Source organism: Crocodylus siamensis, chromosome 2 (genome assembly GCF_052110815.1).
Source record: "Crocodylus siamensis isolate JL-2025a chromosome 2, ASM5211081v1, whole genome shotgun sequence".
Classification (NCBI taxonomy): domain Eukaryota; kingdom Metazoa; phylum Chordata; order Crocodylia; family Crocodylidae; genus Crocodylus; species Crocodylus siamensis.
Genome location: NC_143396.1, coordinates 230370103 through 230389604, shown reverse-complemented (window position 1 = coordinate 230389604; position 19502 = coordinate 230370103). Strand labels below are relative to the sequence as shown.

The window sequence follows — 19502 nt, the reverse complement described above, 5'->3', positions numbered from 1 at the left end:
GCCAAACACTTGTCCCGGATGATTTAGTCAGGGATGATCCTTCCTTGAAATGGGGGGCTGGAATCAATGACCTTGTGAGGTTCCTTCCAGCCTTATTTTCTTATGATCCATAAGAATATAGTTATTGTATTCTTTAATAATATTATTAACAACATATCTAGAAACTGTGTACATATTGTTCATTAGTTATTCCAAAAGGCTGGCAGCTGGTACTCACCTGCACTACCGTTACTTTCTCTCCCAGGTTAAGTGAATTCAGATGCACAGTCAGGGGACCTTTTATATCCATTTCCCTTTCATCTGTCCTATACTAAATACATATATACATATATGAATAAAAGATTTTCATGAGAAGAAAGTTATTTAGAATCCCATTGCTACCAAAATACCATGTGAAGACACTTTTATGATGCTTCCTACAGTTATTTTAGCTGTTTTAACTATATGTTATCAGTGACCTACACCACAGGAAAATCTGTTCTTTGGCAGTGTAATATCCAGTTTCGATTGACTGTGCTTTACATAGTGGAACATGGCAGCGTCTAGAAGAGGAGGGCCTCTAGAGTCTAATGAAACTTTCTTCGTTCCTTCATAGGATCCTTCCACTGTGAATGTGAAATCTCTCTCTAAAAAAAAGAAACAAAGCATGCAGGGAACGTTAACAATACCTTCCCAGAAAAGCCTTTACACAAGCAATTAAAAATGCTCTAAGTGAAATCTTAGCCCTACAGAAGTCAATGACAGATATGGCAGCCAATAGTTTTGACTTCCATGGGGCCAAGATTTAACTTTCAATATTTATTTCTCCCTACTTTTACTTTTTGTTTTTATTGTGCTTCTCTGGAATAACACTGGATCGTGTTTAGATGAAAACTCCGTGTTTCAAAATGGCTTTCCTTGAGCTACATAAAAATTGGACCATAACGAAGGAGTCTCACCCTGCTCCCCTGCCCCTCACCCCCCCACCATAAAAATACTATCCATTCAGGATTCTCACAAGATCACTTGAGATGTCCCCCAAAAAATTAAATAAAAATACAGAAGTCACCTTTGAGTGAGTCTAGAATTGGAACTGGTTTGGGTTCTTTTTTAAACAAAAGGATAAAGTACAAATACCTCCCCAAATTATTGTTTGATCGATTTGATTGATTGACTGTTGTTCTGTTGTATTCATTTAAATGGCCCCTTAACATTAAATGGTGATGAAGAATGGCTGCATTTAAATGGACATATATATCTAGAAAGAATGCTAACATAATGATGGGTTAATTAAGGTGAAATTCTAGCACCACCTAGAATTAATTTATTGGGAAGGAATGAGACTGTTTCATAACTGTAATCTTTTATAATTTGGTGCAATGTAAATTGGTCATTAGATGTCCTAGTCATTCAGTCTGTGAACTGAGGTACCTACAAACTAGAAACTGAAATTCATTGAATGATTCCAAAGCAGCTTTCATTAGGTTTATCAGGATGACATGAATTCAACTGGACACTAAGGCCACATTCAGAAGAGCATGAACGTGTAGTATGTGATGCCAGAGACCCATCTGTGGTGCCACACACCACACATGCAGGCATCCCCCACACTGCTACCTTGCAGCATGGGTAGGGGGGGAATTGACCCCGGAAGATCCTGGGGTCAAAAAAATCCATGCTGAAAAAAACCAGGGTGGCACACACAGCACCAGCTCATGCCACCCCAAACCAGAGCCTGGCTAGTCAGAGCCACACTCTGGTTGCCAGCCAAGCTTCCTGCCATGGCTGCAGCCCTGGAAGGACCCCAAGTAAGTCTGCTGGGGCCAGCATAGGCATTCCCCTGGGGCCAGCATAGGCATTCCCCAGGCATTTCCCACACAAGGTGTGCTACTGCTACTTGTCCCTGGGAAAACAAAGGTCCATGCTCATCTGGATGTGCTCTAGGAGTTTTTAATACAGGAGTTAAGATTTTTCCAAGCTCAAATGATCACTGCGAGAAGATACTGCACTGACACGTGGTCTCCTTCAGTTAATTCATGAATGGCCAGATATATCAGGTTGGAGTTAGTCTAGGTTGCAGTCAGATTGATAATGGTAAGTTTTGCACAAAGCAAATAAATAAGCCCACATGTACTTGATTCACCACAAATCTATTTCATTTACAGTAGTAATTTCTTCTGGTGGGCAGTTTCTTAGAGGATAGCCAGGAAGACTACAGCTACCTGTCTGGGGACACCACAACAAGGTGTTCAGAGAAACAGAGAGAAGGCTACCAGACAGGAAAGGATGGGATGTGGTATCCTGATTCAGAACAATGAAATGAGGGCAGATTCAGCTGGGTGAAATCATCTTTGGCTGTTTGCAACACAGCAGACAGACAGTGATACAGTGATGTATCTGAGCTATTAAAATCATCTGATCTATTAAAATCATCTGATCTTTTCTCTCCTGAAATCGGCCTAGCTTTTAGCTGCTAATGGCACTTGCAGAAAGGTATACAAGATTCTCCTTTACCAGTGGACAGAACAGACATCTTTTGTCAGTATGGTCTTTTTACAGGACCATGAGCAGTAGAATACCTTCTTCTTCCAGTACATGGAGACACTATCTACCACTTTTCCAATTTCAGTCATACAGTTATAACTACTTATTAAAGTCTTACTTCTATAATCAGTCTCCTTTTTTCCTTCATCCACCTGTACTTCTAGACAGCAAACTTCTCGAGACTGTAAGAGATGGTCAGGAGAAGAGTCAATGGCAGAGAATGCTACAGAAATGAATTCAAGTGCACTGTCCTACTCTCTTGCTATCTGTTGCAGAGGGAACAAGCTCAGCACTTGTGGTGTCTAAGGCCCTATCAACACTAATAAAGTTGTTGGGACTGATTCTCAGAACGTGTAAATCAAGGAAGCATGGTTACAACCAATGGAGGCGATTTACAGGCTGAGGACCTGGTCCGTATAGTTTAATTATAGTGCTATGTTATACAGCTATTTTCTTCCCTCTATGAAACATACTTTAAACTTGTCTTGCCAAAAAGTGACACTGTAGGACACCAGTAATTGTTATGTGGTCCTTAGGTAACAGGTTGAGGGCTATGCCATATTAAAAGGCGACTAGACTGGGAACTGAAGCTCATCACTGTGTTTCATTAATTGTCATTATTCAACAATACAGAATTTTGGAGGGGATGTGAAAGTGCTTTCAGCTTTAATATTCTTATTACAGCATCCCCAAAAAGAGACACTGAAATAATGTGACATAATTGCTCTCATGTGTTACTTCCTTTCCTTTCCTTTGATCAACAAGCATGTCAGAAAAATGGAGGGTTCAGGTAATCTCGCATCTCTTCCAGCCCAAGGCTTTCACAACATGAAAATTGTGTGGGTCTGCGGACTGTCAAGAAGTTCAAAACTTCTGATTTCAGCATGCAACTCAACAGAAAAAAGCAGTTAAGAGTTCTGCATATGGGGTCATTCACTCCCGCTCTAATTCTACTTGAACCATGAGTATTGATATGTAATGCAGAGATTAGCATAGAAAATACAAGTTACCACTAATACTCCATTAGTAACAGTGTTTTCAGGAAGAGCTGGACTGAAAAACAAAATGAAAGAGACATATTGGTATTTCAAAAATGATTTACAGAAGCACAGGTACATTTTTGCTGGATTTTTGTCTTGCTCACTTTTCTCCCAATCTTTCTACATCAGTCTTTCTAGCCACTCCTTTCCTTCACTTTGGTCTTGTGATACTACCTGCCTCTGCATCCATCTTCTCATGCTCAGTCCGTCTCCAAAGTAACCTCACATTCTCAACTCCTTTAATCAATTTGGTCTTTGTTTACCTTTCTTGTCTCTCCTTCGACTGAATTATAAAACAAATAGCCACATTCACCTCAAAATCAGTTATGTATAGCATTCCAAACTGAATTAATTGGAAAAAGGAGTCATTAGGGGGAGAGGAGTGGGGAGAATCTAAGGATGTAGCAGCCATACAGGGCCCTTCTGTATCACTGGTTCCATCTCACCAAACAGCCTCTTGCAATGACAGATTATATAACATTTTATTTTTGCTTACATATTTTCCAGTGCAAATTCCACCTCCAGCTCTTCCTGGGTCTGAGAATGAAAAATCAGGAAATTAACAAAATCATGCAAAAAACCATCTCTCTTAGAGACAGCCCTGTTAATTGACTCTTTTTCCAGACTGGCACTATTTAGAAGTGTTCATTCTATTGCAGAAATATAAATCTAGACTAGGTACAGACATTCAAAAAGCCCAAGGCGGAATAAATCTAAGTTACACAGTTTTCTATAAGAGGAACAGTTTAGATTGGTAGTGAACAGAACACACAATCACTCTTGGGGTGGGGGGTGCAAATCTTAAACTGAGTTCTCCCATTTTTAAACCAGTCTGTGTGCGCCAAACTTCTGTTCTGTTATGGATATAGACCAGATTCTGATTACCTATACTAGTAAAAGTATAATGTTTGTATCTGGCCCTAATAAACTTGCCAACTGGATGTCAGAAGTGACAAACAAAAATTCTCTGAAAGGTTTGCAACATGGGACCTATAACCTTTGGCTTTCTCCAGGCTTCACTAGATCTGTGTGGGAGAAGAGCATAAGCACTAGCATAGTACAGGCTGTTCCTATGTGCATGAGCTATGCTGAGGAGTACCAGTTTTACCAACAGGCTGCAACTGGGAGGAAAAGGGGAATGCGTCCTTTGAAAATTCATTTGTACAAGACTCAAAAGTTGGAAATCACTCCTTGTGATTGGCACTTACGTGCTGTTTAAGAAGAACACAGTCTTACAGGTTACAATGGGCAATGCAAATTATGTTGGAGGCATGTTTAAGTGGTGAGATGTTGCCACAATAGGACCTTTTCCTACAACAGCTGACTAAACGGGGAGCTTGAAGAAGAACAGATCTTTGATGGAGCAGGGGAGTATTTTGAAAAGGAGCAAAAAAGTTTCTTTGCAGTAGGCATTCTGCCAAAAAAAGCTGAGCTGAAGGTGGTGGTGCATAGAATGCTCTACAGCAAAATTTTAGAAAGTAACCTAAATAAAACTAACAGGAGGGAATGAAGGACCAGGATGGGGAAGAAGACAGTTTTCCAAAACAAGGGCTTGGTCACTGGAATGGAATAATGAGCAGGATGGAATACAGTGTTAATGTAACTATCTTGTGTTAGCACAGTTTTCGTCAAATGGAAATCTGTATATTTTTTAACAGAAGTATAACAAGCCGAATTTACCCATGCATGGAATTACTAAACCGTTCCCAGATGAGCTGCTCCTGCCACCTCCTCTGCCAACCCCACCTCCTCTGCCAACCCTAGCCATTGCTCTGAAAGCAGCAGCAATGCCAGCAGCCTGGGACTGTTTTGGAGTTCCCAGCATGGATAAACTGTGGGGCTGCTCCTGCTGCCAGAATATGTGGGAGAGGAGGGGAATCCTGGCACCCTTCCTAACTTAGCGCCAGGGAAAATGCTCTTCTCACTTGCCTCTAGCACTAGCTATGCTACTCATTTTAAACATAAAGTAAAACTATGAATTAGTTGCCATAAGCAGGTCTGCAGGTCTCAGACCAGAGAAACTAACAGACTAACTTTTTTTTTATCAACTTTCTTTTTATTCCAACTGTACACCAGAGTTTAGCCTTCATGACAAGTCTAAGAAACACTAGGCCTAACCTGAAAATGTATGTGCCTAAATCCATAAAGCATTTTCAAGTAAAAAAGAATCACTATGCTAAAGGTGTTAAATAATGACCTTTTTTGGCTAGCTGCTTGTTTCAATATTCCAGGACTGGGGTATTTTAGATGCCACATTTGAAAATTAGTTTTGAAGAACATAATATACAGTTCTTTCCCTCCCTTCCCCCTGAGAGCCTCTACCACATAATAAATGGGTCAGTGGCAACAATTTGTGACAGAGAACTTCTGAGTATTCAAATTTAATAATGATCATGTCTGACAGAGGCAACCTTAGGAAAAATGAGCAGAAAGACTCCATCAAGTGTCAGAACCTGACCTGTAATGTGTGTCTATTCTTCTGCTCTTCTGACATGCCCATCATCTTAGCATCTTAGTGCATGCACAAACAGAATTTTTTTTTTTTACTTATATGAATCTATGAGGTAGACTATTCCTCGCTCAGTGTTAGCGACAGGAAAACAGATAAAAAGCAATATGAGGATTTGGCTTTAGCCGTGAGTCAGTGTCACAACAAGGAATAACTAGGTTTTCCTAACCCCCAACACGTCACTCTTTTCCCATCATGCAGCCCTTCTTTTAAGGTAAGCTGTTTAAACACATGGAAATGGACAAATATCTGCAACCAATTATCACAGCTGGAGCTTGAGACATTGCCTATTATTAAAGTTCTCCAGAACAACACATGCAGGATATCCTCAGTTGCCCAAACCCTTGATTATCTATGTGGCAACTTTGTTTTTTTAACTTGCAACTTTAGGTATTGTGTAATAACTCGGGACCTATTTAATTCACAATTTTGCACAAACTGCAAGATCTGTGAAATCAACAGAAAAAAATAATAATAATAAAAATAAAATGCTTTCTCCCCAGTGGAATCCAGCAGCCCTTGCTACTGGGAGGGTAGGCACCAGTTGGCAGGGCAGCATGAAGGGCAAGAGACAAGACAGCAGCTACCCCCTCACCACTCCTTCCCCCGCCAGGGCATCTCTGCCAGCCAGCACCGAGAGAAGGAACAGCACAAATGGCAAGGCAGCCGCGCCCCGCCCCCCCACCTCCCTCCTTCCCCCACTGGGTCCTCTCTACCAATCAGCACCAAGGGATGAGGCCACTGTAAAATGCCCACAAAATTGGTTCTCTGTGCTGCAAGTGGGCCCTTCTTGCAGACAGCACCAGGGGCAGGGCTGGACTATATCAGACCCGATCATGCCACAGATGGACCCAAAGGAACAGAAATGCCCTAAGGTGCTCCAAAGTGGGGCACCTTCATCTGATTCCTTATCAAATGAGTGTTAGTTTGTCACACAATCAGCCACTCTTGATGTGCTCTGCAGCTACCCACATGAGTCACAGCATAGCAGTAGAGCACTTTCAGGGGACCAATCGCACAACAAACTTAACTTCGGTCTGTGCCCAATGTTATACTAATGTAACTATCCTCCTTCTGGTACCCAAGCTATTTAATTCAGAGCTAATCCTGGCATCTCTGTACAACATTACAAAACAGACAGTAGAGGACAGGACCATCAGAAATCAGCCAGTGTCCTTTAGTTTTAACCAAATACAAGACCAGCTCATCTTAACAGCAACTGTCCAACTGAACAGGAAATTCACTAAAAACATTCTTCATTACCCTGAAGTTAAGGGTCCTCGTGTCTGGGTGGGTTTTTAAAGTTTGAGCAAATGTCCAGGTTTTTGCTTTTCCTCTGCTTTCTCAGGCCGGCTGCCTGGGGCTGGAAGCAGCAGGCAAGGTGATTGGCTGTCGGGGGTCTTGTGGTCTGCACACAGGCCCCAGTAAACTGCTCCCAGGTAAGAGACAGAGTGTTTGTGTGCGTGTGTGCATTTGTGTACGCGGGCACACACTGTATGGACAGCAGGGCTGGGGAGGCAGAGGCTGCAGGTTGAGAGGGAGAGGTACTAGCAGGGCTGGGGGAGGGGGCAGGGAGCTACAGGTCAGGAGTGCAGGGTGGGCACCAGCAGAGCTGGAGGGCAGGGGACTTCAGGTCAGGAGTGTGGTACACCAGCAGCCCTGGGGCTTGGGAGTGAGAGGCAGAGGCAGGGCACGGGCATATCACTGCCCCTCCCCCATCATATATCCCTCCCCCCACTGCCCCGCCCCCTCCCACCCACAGATGTCCTCTTTTTTAGTACTGGAAATATGGTAACCCTACGTATCTGGTGCCCCTTAAGTTCAGTAAAACACAAACCTCTGAAAACCAAGAAATGCAAAAGTAAGCTGCATGAGAAAGGAACCTTAATTCATTACCCTTTTTTTGAGCAATGTGCCCCAGCTCATCCCTAACACACGTATTCAAAACACTGTTTTTGAAGATTCTGAGACACTCAGGAAATAGGATGTTTGGCCACCATAGAAATCTAACACTTCCTCTTTAGCAAGAGCAAAATTTCAGATTTGGAAAGGTGTACTGAGTCAGAGAGGTACCTTTCTTAAACAAAACATGAAGCCAACTCCATGGACTACTGGCTATTCCAGGGTGTGTCTCTTTCTCTGTTCAGGAAAAGTTTTAAAGATTTTAGTTCTGTCTGGATGTAGAACAATGTCCCATCCAGCTCTAATCATAAAGTATGCCTATAAATTAAGAAAAATAAGATTGCACAGGTTACTTTAGTTCTGGCTTTCCCTAAGTTTTGAGTTTTTGACTTCACAACCTCAATGGGGCTTTTTTAATAAAATGGGAGAATGTGGGAGAGAGTGAGTGCTCACATAATATTTTAGATGAAATGCAATTTAAGAGAGAAATTTAGAACTGTTCATTGTTTCACCTCATTCAGACTGGTTCATAGAATTATAGAAAATTAGGGCTGGAAGGGACCTAAGGAGGTCATCTAGTCCAACCTCCTACTCAAAGTAGGACCATCCCCAACTAAATCTCATCCATCCCATCCAATCTCACCTTTGGATTCAACTCAAAGTTCAGGCACACTTTTCCTCCAAGCTGGATATTAGCTATGTCAAAGTGAACAGTGTAGAGGTGGTCATCTGGGGTGACTTTATCTTCATCACAAATTTTCAGCTCCAGGATGTTCTTGGGGACAGAGGTACATAATGCTGTAAATGCTACATTTTGTGCTCAGACTCCAAGGAGCAAGAGGAATTATGAGGCATAGTTTATATATAGCCTACATATCAAGGACACACAGATTATGACCTGCTCCAGGATGGAACCTCATTTATTTTAATGGGACTCGGATCAGATATAAGTTTCCACTCTGTAGATCATATTTCAAAATTACACAAGGGAAACAGATACAAGATATGACAATGTAATCTCTGTTCTCAAGTGTTAATCTCTTCAGAAAATCTCCTGAAAAGGCATGTTTGTTCATGTGGATGTTTCTGTATATAGATTCATGATATATATGATGATGTTATCCAAGTGATAAACTGTAGAACTATATTTGGTGTGTTTTTTACTTTGACTACACCTTTGACTACATTGCCTGCACTCTATTTCTGCTGGAACTAATTTTGACATGCCACTACTTACAGCAGCTTCAAATAGTTAAAAAAATAGCATTCCCTTCCCCCACTAGATGTGTCCTTAATCCTTTTAAAACCTTACTGGTCTGAAGTGCAGCCTAGGTATGCTTCAGCTGTAGATTAGAAATAGGCTTTATCTCTTCTAAGTGCTCAAAATTGAGCATGTACAGAGATGGAATGGTTTATACTAGAAGGGTTTCATCAACACCACTTTATATTTAGGGAGACCATATGGGACAATGTGAAAATTGGGACCCTGCCCCCTAGCCCTTATCCCAAGTCATCAGAACTGCTACAGGCAGAGGCAGGGGCAGGGCAGCATGGTATATAGCTCTGGTATTACTATTCAGGCAGCTGAGAGTCAATGGACTGTTAATGACCCATTGCTCTTTACTTCACAAAGGTTAATAGTCATCTCCCCTTTTCAATGGTCATTCCACTAATCAAGCTAATCTATTTTAGAGGCAATTTTGCTATCTGCTAGGCCTTTCACAGCTCAGGACACTCCACCTCCTCACCAGACTGTGTCCTGCACCCAGGGTGCTCGTTTTAATTTTCACCTGCCAGCCAGGACAGGCCTCCAAAATCTGGGACTGTCCCAGCCAAACCAGGATGTAAGGTCACCCTAATTACAGTGATCTTCATACTTCACAAGCAAGCTTGCTAGTCATGAGTGAATAATACAAATATTTCAGTCTCATGCTGATAAATTATGATATGAGAAAAAGTGAGACCCCACTATGTAAGGAGTAAGGTAGTACCCCTCAAAATAATTTGTGAGCCCTTCAGTGCAATGGCCAAGCTCCTTTGAAGGGTGCCCTGAGGTATGATGAGATAAGCAAGGTGTGAGGAGACAGGCAGGAAAGCACAGGTTCAGGCTTGTCCCTGTCTGGTCAACTCCCTACCCCCACTGCCTGGCCTCTCTGCAAGGGGGTAAGCACTGTAATATATGTTACTTTTTGAAATCAGATGCCACCCAGTTTACAAAATTTCTGGAGAACTGACTTGAGTCTAATGAGGGTGCCTTGAGTCCAAAAAGGTTGAAAACCACTGCTTTAGTGATTTGCTCAATGTCCTGTTACTTAGAAGTTGGCAGAAACCAATAAGAAAAAACATATGAAAATAGCTAGACTTTCAGTGTTTTTGTGGTGTCCATAAGCAACTGGGTTTATGTGGTTTCTTCATGCTACTGCTACCTGAAGAGCAAAACAAACAACTGTTTATAATTTATGTGTAAAATATGTCTCATTTAAATGCCTGCATTATGACAGTTCACCAATAGTAGTGATGTCATTGACTTGAGGCAGTCACGACTGTACCCACCATTTTGAAAAGGAGGAACTGGGTGCGACCAAAAAAGAATTGTTCTAGACAGCTGAGGTCCATGCAGTGTCACTGTGCACTGTCATAGGAGCATAGGACTGAAAGGGACCTCCTAGGTAAAGTCCAGTCCCCTGTTTTCCTAGGCAAACACAATTTGAACTGAGAGGCTGTAATCCTCCTGTTTCATATTATACTTCCAAGTGCTTTTCCTTAGTATTATACCTCTCAGACTAGCTAAAGCTATAGGTCATTCCACATGATCATGTTTATTGTGGATTTTTTTTAATGTATACCTTCTGTCACTGCAAACAACATTACCACAGTTTATCCATCGGTAGTATAAGAGTGATGAAGCTGTGAGGCTCCAGAAATTATCTGAGAAGCAAGAGTTTCTCAGGGTGATTTTTTTTTATTGGACCAACTATGTAGTAGGGAGAAAATTAGACAAGCTTTCAAATGCAAAGCATTCTTTGTCCTGGGGACGTGATAATAATGATGGATGGATACGGATGCAGGTTATGGAAGGCAGCATAGCAGCTAGCCAAACAGTTCAGCAAGAACTCTTACCTAGACATTAGCTATACTGGTTGAGTGTAATGTGGTTGTGGGGGGGAACCACATTCACTGATAAGTGAGTGTGGGGCTCGAGCTGAATGTAGAGGTTGGATGTATACTGTTTGTATCTTCTCCCCCACTCCTCCTTCCCCACAATTACTGTAATAGCTAGGGTTACCATATGTCCAAGTCTTCCCAGACATGTCCTCTTTTTTGGACCCCTGTGCTGCGTCCGGGTGGGTTTTAAAAATAAGAGGAAATGTCTGGGTTTTCTGCTCTCCCAGGCTGACTGCTTGGGGCTGGGAGAAGCAGGCAAGCTGACTGGATGTTGGGGGAGTCACATGCTCCCCATGTGGGCTCCAGCAAGGAAAAGAGGGATAGAGGGCACAGTGCAATGCAGGAGCTCCTTGGGCAGCAGAGTTGGAGGGGCAGGGGGCTGTGGGTCGGGAGTCAGGGGCACCAACAGTGCTAGGGGGTAGGGGCTGTGGGTCAGGAGTGAGGGGCATGGGCTACAGAATGGGTGACTGTGGGTTGGATGTGCAGGGCACTGGCAGTACCATGGGGCTGCAGGCCAGGAGTGAAGGGCACCAGCAAGGGGTGGGAGCAGGGTACTGCTGTTTTGGAGTAAGGGGCACTGGCAAGGTTGGGATCAGTGGGTCTGGACTGAGGGGCAGCAGCAGGGCTGGGGGGCATGTGCCTTGTCAGTCAAGGGCAACAGAATGGGCATGGGCAGAGCACCAGCACGTCACTGCCAGTCCCCACCATCATATTCCTCCTCCCTCCCCACTGCCTCCGCCCCATCCCGTCCCATGACAGACAGCCTCTTTTTTGGAGCTGGAAATATGGTAACCCAAGTAATAGCACTATGTATGACCATACTAAACAGTCAGCTTATTGCTGTTGCAGAAAGAGGAATGTAAAAGCATGAAGATCGGAAGTGGGTTAGTAGCAAAATGCTTAACAGGTGAAGCTAAAGATGCTATGGGTGACCTTGCGAACAACCAAATCAGACCCTGAGAAGACTCCCACCATTTTTATGTTTCAAATGAAACCAGGTACTCAGCAGCCAAACACTGATGATATGGTATGATTTTAAGTTTACAAGCACTTAGTTAATGCAAGTAGTATAAAATGCAGGGTGCAGAACATCTGGAACTCCTGACTCAGGTGATATCAAGAGGCCTGCTATGGAGATCCTCCAAGTGCTGACAGGAGGGAAGCTGCTGGTCTTACCTTGACTTGTCTTTGTACTATGAAGTAGAAAGTCTCATTCCAGATAGGGTTTTTGCAGTTAAAGATCGTTCTAGTCCGGGCTTCCTGAACAGAAGCTGTTGGTAGCCACAGGCACACATAACAATCAGTTTGGCTCACTGTATATAAAAGGTGTGTAGCAATTAGGTTTGTGAATATTGAGCTTTTTATTTCAGTTGTCTAACTGAAAAAATTATTATTTGCAATAGACTCAAAAATAGTGTTTGACTTAAAACATTTAGGGTGTGAGCACAGGAATATGCGTGTAGCCCCCTCAAAAGGGCAGAAGCTAGTAACACTCTAATGGCTATGTGTGAACAACCTGAGAATGATCCAAATGCAGCAAACCTGCTCCATTTCTCAGCTGGTTCACACAACAGTTAGAATGTACCAGTGCTGCCCTTTTAAAATATTTCCCTTTGAAAATGTTGTTTTGAATATATTGAAAATATTTAAATGAAATAGTTCGGTGAATTTTTTAAACATTTATTTCAGGTTAAATGATTTGTTGGATTCCATCAAAGTTTCTGCAGTTTCCAGTAGGGCTGTGCAAAACAGCACTGTTCCACTTCGACTGCAGTTTCAACATTTTGATGGAACAGTGTTTCATTTCGAGTTTCATTTTGTTTCATTTCATTTCATTTTGAAAGCACTGTTCCGTTTCATTTCTTCTAAACTATTTCGCTGTTTAGAGACTATTTCGATATTTCGCCCATAAGCTATAATGGGAAAGCACAAAGCTGCCTATTACTTTGTCGTTTCTTGCCTGATTTGGATGAAACATGCAGAGATGGTAGCTGTTTCTGAAGGCATGAAGCCTGCCAAGTTTCAAAGAGATAGATGCAGAGGTTTCTGGTAAACTGCACCTCAGGGGGATGACGAGGAGGAGCCGGGGAACAGGAGCAGCCTCCTGTGATCCAGCAGGCAGATTGGGGGCCTGCACCTCCAAGAGGACTGTGGGGCTCTTCTGGACTCCTCCCAGGGGTGCGGGTGGGCCCCCAATGTGCCCGTCAGATCACAGGAGACTGCTCCTGCCGCCTGGGGCCAGTGGCAGCACCAATCTTCCCAGGCAACAGAAGCAGCGTCCTGTGATCTGGCAGGCACATCAAGGGCCCACTCCCCCAGGAGGAGCCCAGCATAGCCCCGCAGCACTCCCAGGGGTGCAGCCGGGGGGCAGCTGCTGCCGCCTGGGACCGACGCTGGGTGCGGCCCGCACCCAGCACAGATCCATGGAGCTGAGCCCAGTGGAGGGAGGTGGAGTGGGGCCCCAGTGCTGAGCTCCACCTCCCAGCAGTTCGCAGTCCTGTGGAACTCAGCCCGGTGGGGAGAATCTCAGCATAGCACTGGGGATGTGCTCCGCCTCCCTCCACCAGGCTCAGCTCCCAGAGGCTCGCAGCCCCATGGAACTGAGCCCGGTAGGGGGAACCAGAGTGCAGCCCTGGTGCTGAGCTCTGCCTCCCTCCACGAGGCTCAGCTCCCAGCAGCTTGCAGCCCCATGGAACTGAGCCCGGTAGGGGGAACCAGAGTGCAGCCCTGGTGCTGAGCTCTGCCTCCCTCCACCAGGCTCAGCTCCCAGCAGCTTGCAGCCCCATGGAATGCAGCCCAGTGCTGGGAGGTGTAGTGCAATACCAGTTTTGCCCACCTTCCAAGCTAAGCTCCATGGGGCTAGCAAAGCCGATCGGAGCGCAACCCAGTAGCAGGCAGCGGGCAGAGCCAGTGCTGTGTTCCTATCGGCTCCACCAGCTGAGCACAGCCCAGCGATGGGAGGCAGGGAGAGCCAGGGCTGCGCTCCCTGCTGGGCTGAGCCACATAGGGCTGCAGAGCAGCTCGGAGAGCAGCCCTGGCTCTCCCTGGCTCCCACTGCCTGGCTTCTTTGAAATTTGAAATGTTTTGAGTGCCCTCGTTTCAACACTCTTCGTTTTCTTTTGATTTCACCATTTCAAGCTCAAAACCAGTCAAAACAGCATCGAAATGAAACAGCCAGCAAAGCTTCGCACAGCCCTAGTTCCAGCTCCAAAAAGTGTATTTCTCAACAAATTGACTCTTTACCAAAAATAATTTTAAAAACAATTTACTAGTTGTAAATGTAATACTGAGATTATTAGTAATGAAAAGACAAATACACAAGAGAAACAAAAAAAAGAGTACAGCAACTGGTTTCTCACAGCACCTTCAAACTTGCATCCTACCCAGAGAGGAATGGAAGTGTGGGAAGCTGACCAATTGAAAGAGTTGTTGCTTCTGAAATTGAGAGAAAGTATACTCTTTCTTGTTTAAAAAAGGGAGGGGGAGGAAGTAATTTTCTTTTTTTATTAAAACTACTGTTTGTTTTCTCAACTACTGGTAATCTAAAATAATAGAGGTGGTTTGTCCTGTTAGTCTGAAGTCAATCGAAGTGGGCAAGGTGACATCTTAGGGCATTTATACACATGCTCCAGGAGTGTGTGTTGAGGGGAGGGACATGCTTTAATTAGAACAGTTCCAAGAGCCACTCTAATAAAAGTGCCCAGAGCATCTTGTATATCAGCACACCTGCACTTCCAAAGGGTAGCAGGGGTACTATTTATCAAGCTTGCTGAATCAGCTTTAGATAAAACACCCCCACCTCCATTTTGAAATGTGGGGATGCTGATACATGAAATGGTGGAGGCTGCTGGAGTGTGGTAATTACCATGCTGTAATTACAGCGTATCTGTATCAGAGCAGCCTCTCTGCTCGTGTATAGGTGTCTTATGGCACCTTAGAGACTATCTGGTTCAAAACTGGCATAAAGTTTTATAAACTCATGCCAGCTCTGAACCAGTTAGTCTCTAAGGCCACATCCACAAGAGCATAGATGTTTGTTTCCCTGGGGACAAGAATCAGTGGCACACTTTATGCTACTTGTCCCCAGAGAACGCCTCTGCCACATGTCCTCTAAAATATGACAGGTTACACCGGGTGGGGTAGGGGAGGCTAGTACAGTTGCTGGCCCCAGCAGCCTTACCTCAGGTTCTGGGGGCCTCAGGGAGCAATCTCTTGCCACCAGAGCCCTGGCCAGCAGCTGGAGTGTGGTGCTGACCGAGCAGGCTCTGGTTTTGGGCAGTGCACACTGTCCCCATGTGCACTTTTTTCTCATGGATTTTTTTGATACCAGGTTCAAAAAAAAAACCTCACACTGCTACCTTGTAGCACAGAGAACACCTGAATGTGTGGTGCTGCAGATGAGGCTGCAATGCTACATACCACACAGCCGCACTCATCTGGACATGGCCTAAGGTGTCACACCTTACATTACCTTCTGCCTGACTTAGTCTTACATTCTTCCTATTTCAAAATATGAAATATAGATATAAAACCCCTATCCGCCCCAAAAAATCTTTATAATAAGGTGTTACTTTATAAAAAAATATAATGAGGTATAATACAAAGAAACTAACAGCAATTCAGAGTACATGTAATAACTGATAACCAATTGATAATCAATTGTAGTTTGAATAGTTTCAGAAATACAAGGAAGCTGTAGGAAAAGCAGAAATACTCACAACAATCTGCCTTACGGAGATTCCTCATCCTGATAACTTTCACAGTGAGCAAGCACAATGGTGTTCCTTCTTGCTGCAAGCCAATGGAAAAAAAATTAATGACTAGGGAAATATGGAGATAATTGACGCTGTGTATTTCATTACATAGCAGAGATGAAGAAATAGAAAAAATAAATATCTAACAAATATAGTTAGTATAGTAAGCAATCAGTGCAAATAAAAATATTCCATAGATGAGTTTCACTGTAATTTCTGTACTGAAATACTTCCTCATGCCTAGACAGCACCCTATGATAACTGACAATCAAAAGCTCATGTTCCCTCTTCTTGTTCAGCTATGTTTTTAATATGATTGGATTTTTTAAACCAATTTCATTTGAAGAGGTTATTTTTAATTGCAGTTTCTAAGGAATGGAAAAAATACCTAAAAAGTATTATTTCAAGAAAAGCAAAATATCAACCTTGTAAAATCCAGCTGTTTGCAGTGAACGCTATAACCGCATACACATTAAAATTCTCCCAGGTTTGTTCTCCTGGTAGAAAAACTGACTCAGAGCTATGTGTACAGATATTTGATTGCCAAGGCCCTGAAAAGTAGACACCTTTCAGTGCCGACACTGTGCAGCAGGGCGTGGGAGGAAAGGGCTGTACACACATCACCACATGCTTTGCAGGCTTCTTTAGTCTGCCTGGTGACAGGCAGAAGTAGTGCATAGGACAGCCCTAATTGGCTGACCCAGATTACCCATGGTCAGGCTGTGTTTTCCTGCAGCATAATATGAGGATTCTAAAGGCAGCATGTTCTGCTCCCTGCTGGAGCAGCAGAGTCCAGCAAAACAGTGGCCCCTTAGAGGGGAGGGGAAGATGTTGGAAGACTGTGTTCTCTTCTGAGATGAGCCACAACACATACGGATATTTGATCTTCCAGAAGAAACTCTGGCTGTTTCCCAGCTTATTTTTTTCCTGCAGAAGCCATTTTTATCTTGGGAGAAAAAGCCTGAACATCTGTACATTTGTGGCTTCTCCTGAGAGAGCAGAAACTCTCCCAGGAGAAACTGAATGTCTCTACAAGGTCAATAGGATTGTCTTCTCAATTCTCAGGTGGAGGACAGCTGATCAGAGCCCACCATTTTCCACTGTGTTGAATAGAAAATGGATGAAAATAACGTGCTTCTTCCTTGAGTAAGGATAGCTACCCTTTTGCCTTCTCCCTCACATTATGGATCATCATCTGAGCACTTATTCATGGGTTAACAGCATCATTTGTAGAGTTCTGCAATGAAGGGATCCTCAGTTCGAGAGGATCCCTGCCAACCATTTCTACCATTTTAAATCATGTTGATTCATGTACCACCAGATGTTTTGTTTGCCCCTCTGAGTGCAGTCATGTGTGCATACATATACATATGCATGCACATACATGTTCACTTTGCTTTGTGTCTGAGTTTAAAGCCCAGCATATCAAAGCAAAACTCACTGGGAGGTTCCATCTTTAAGCTGACTCTGGGTAAAATCCACATGTTGCCATAGCCTCAGATAAAATGGCTGACTTTTAACTTTGCAATAAGGCAAGTGTCTTTCAGCATTAGTTATTATTTATATTAAGGTACCACCTATCAACTCCAATTGATGTCAAGGCCCCACTCCATTAAGCAATGTTCAAACATGCGATGAGAAAAAATACATCCCCTGAAGATCCGCCAGTCTAAATAAAGAAGACCAGATACTTGGAAGAAGAAAGGAAATTCTATGGGAAATTGGCTCCATGGTCGGAGGGTGGTGGTTGATGGAAGTCAATCGTCATGGTGCCCTGTGACCAGTGGGGTCCCACAAGGCTCTGTCCTCGGACCTGTATTGTTCAACATCTTCATTAATGATGTGGACATTAGAGTCAGAAGCAGACTGGCCAAGTTCACTGATGACACCAAACTTTTGGGCAAAGCATCCACACCTGAAGACAGGAGGGCGATCCAGGCTGACCTGGATAAGCTCAGCAAATGGGTAGACGAGAACTTGATGGTGTTTAACACTGAAAAATGCAAGGTTCTCCACCTTGGGAGGAAAAACCTGCAGTATCCTTAAAGGCTCAGCAGTGCTACGCTGGCTAGTACTACAGAAGAAAGAGACTTGGGGGTCATCATTGACCACAAGATGAACGTGAGCCTGCAATGTGATGCTGCGGCTAGTAAAGTGAGCAAAACGCTGGCTTGCGTCCATAGATGCTTCTCAAGCAAATCCCAGGACGTCATTCTACCCTTGTACTTGGCCTTGGTGAGACCGCAGCTGGAGTACTATGTCCAGTTTTGGGCTCCACAATTCAAAAAGGATGTGGAGAAGCTTGAGAGAGTCCAGAGGAGAGCCACACGCATAATCAGAGGTCAGGAAAACAGACCTTATAATGACAGGTTGAGAGCCATGGGGCTCTTTAGCCTGGAAAAGCACAGGCTCAGGTGTGATCTGATGGCCACCTATAAGTTTATCAGGGGTGACCACCAGTATCTGGGGGAACATTTGTTCACCAGAGCGCCCCAAGGGATGACGAGGTCGAACGATCACAAACTCCTGCAAGACCGTTTCAGGCTGGACATAAGGAAGAATTTCTTTACTGTCGGAGCCCCCAAGGTCTGGAACAGTCTGCCAGCGGAGGTGGTTCAAGCACCTACATTGAACGCCTTCAAGAGTAAATTGGATGCTTATCTTGCTGGGATCCTATGACCCCAGCTGACTTCCTGCCCTTTGGGCAGGGGGCTGGACTTAATGATCTCCCGAGGTCCCTTCCAGCCCTAATGTCTATGAAATCTATTGTCCCTATTTTACGGAGAAAGAACTGAGCCATAGAGAGATTTAGGTTGCTTGCCCAAAGTCCCCTAGGATGTATACTGAAAACTAAGAAATAGTCATCTCCTGAGTTCCAGTCAGTGCCTTAATTACAAAAGCACTCTTCTTTCCACATCTGTAGGGTTTTGGAAATAAGTTTCACATACTTAAGAAACAGAAGTCACAAGACTTTATAGCCTTTTTCCCTTGTTTGTTTGTTTTTCAGTTTGGTTCTTTTCCTTTTCTTTCTAAAGTTTCTGCTGCAAATGCAAAGAAAAAAATAAAGAAAATGGCCTCATGGTCTGCTGCAACAGCCTGTAGATTGCTCTTTTGCCCCCTGGGTGCAGGGAAAACTGCTTTTTTGAAGTGTACCTAGACTTCACTCCAGCTTTCTGTTGCCTTCCTCTCAGTTCTGAGACATATTAACACAGCAAATCATTTCTACCACTCACATGTAGCTGATGGAACAAATGTTGGTACAGCATCAATTGTATCACAATATCATATTTCTTACATAGGATCATTTTATTACCCAGGTCTCTATGACTATCACAATAACTTACTTCACTGCTGCAATACCTAAGTTTGTACTCCATTGGTATTAACAGCTTCAATACCGCACGATGTGGGTGGTACCCAGGCCCTTACCAACATACATTCCACTGAAATTCTGAAAATCCTTTGCAGGGTTCCATATAAAGGATGAAATGGTGTCATCCCTTGACATCGTTGTGTCCTGTCTGCCTCTATTATAATGTTGGAAGCAGTCTCAGTATCTCCTCAACAATTCATAAAACATGTAAAGCTTCTGTTCAGCATGAATTGCTT

General features: G+C 43.6%; 1 protein-coding gene across 1 annotated transcript in view; it reads right to left on the bottom strand.

Moving 5' to 3' along the window:
- Positions 1-19502, bottom strand: part of LOC149871843 (cytosolic phospholipase A2 epsilon-like) — a 52204-nt gene that overhangs the window by 25516 nt on the left and 7186 nt on the right. Inside the window, exons 2-9 of the mRNA XM_090034642.1 lie at positions 15858-15930; positions 12316-12452; positions 8618-8749; positions 4060-4100; positions 3534-3576; positions 2642-2705; positions 463-626; positions 218-310 (exon numbers count right to left, since the gene is read on the bottom strand). Of these exons, the coding sequence (XP_089890768.1) occupies positions 218-310; positions 463-626; positions 2642-2705; positions 3534-3576; positions 4060-4100; positions 8618-8749; positions 12316-12452; positions 15858-15930 (747 nt within the window). The remainder of the gene's footprint in view (positions 1-217; positions 311-462; positions 627-2641; positions 2706-3533; positions 3577-4059; positions 4101-8617; positions 8750-12315; positions 12453-15857; positions 15931-19502) is intronic.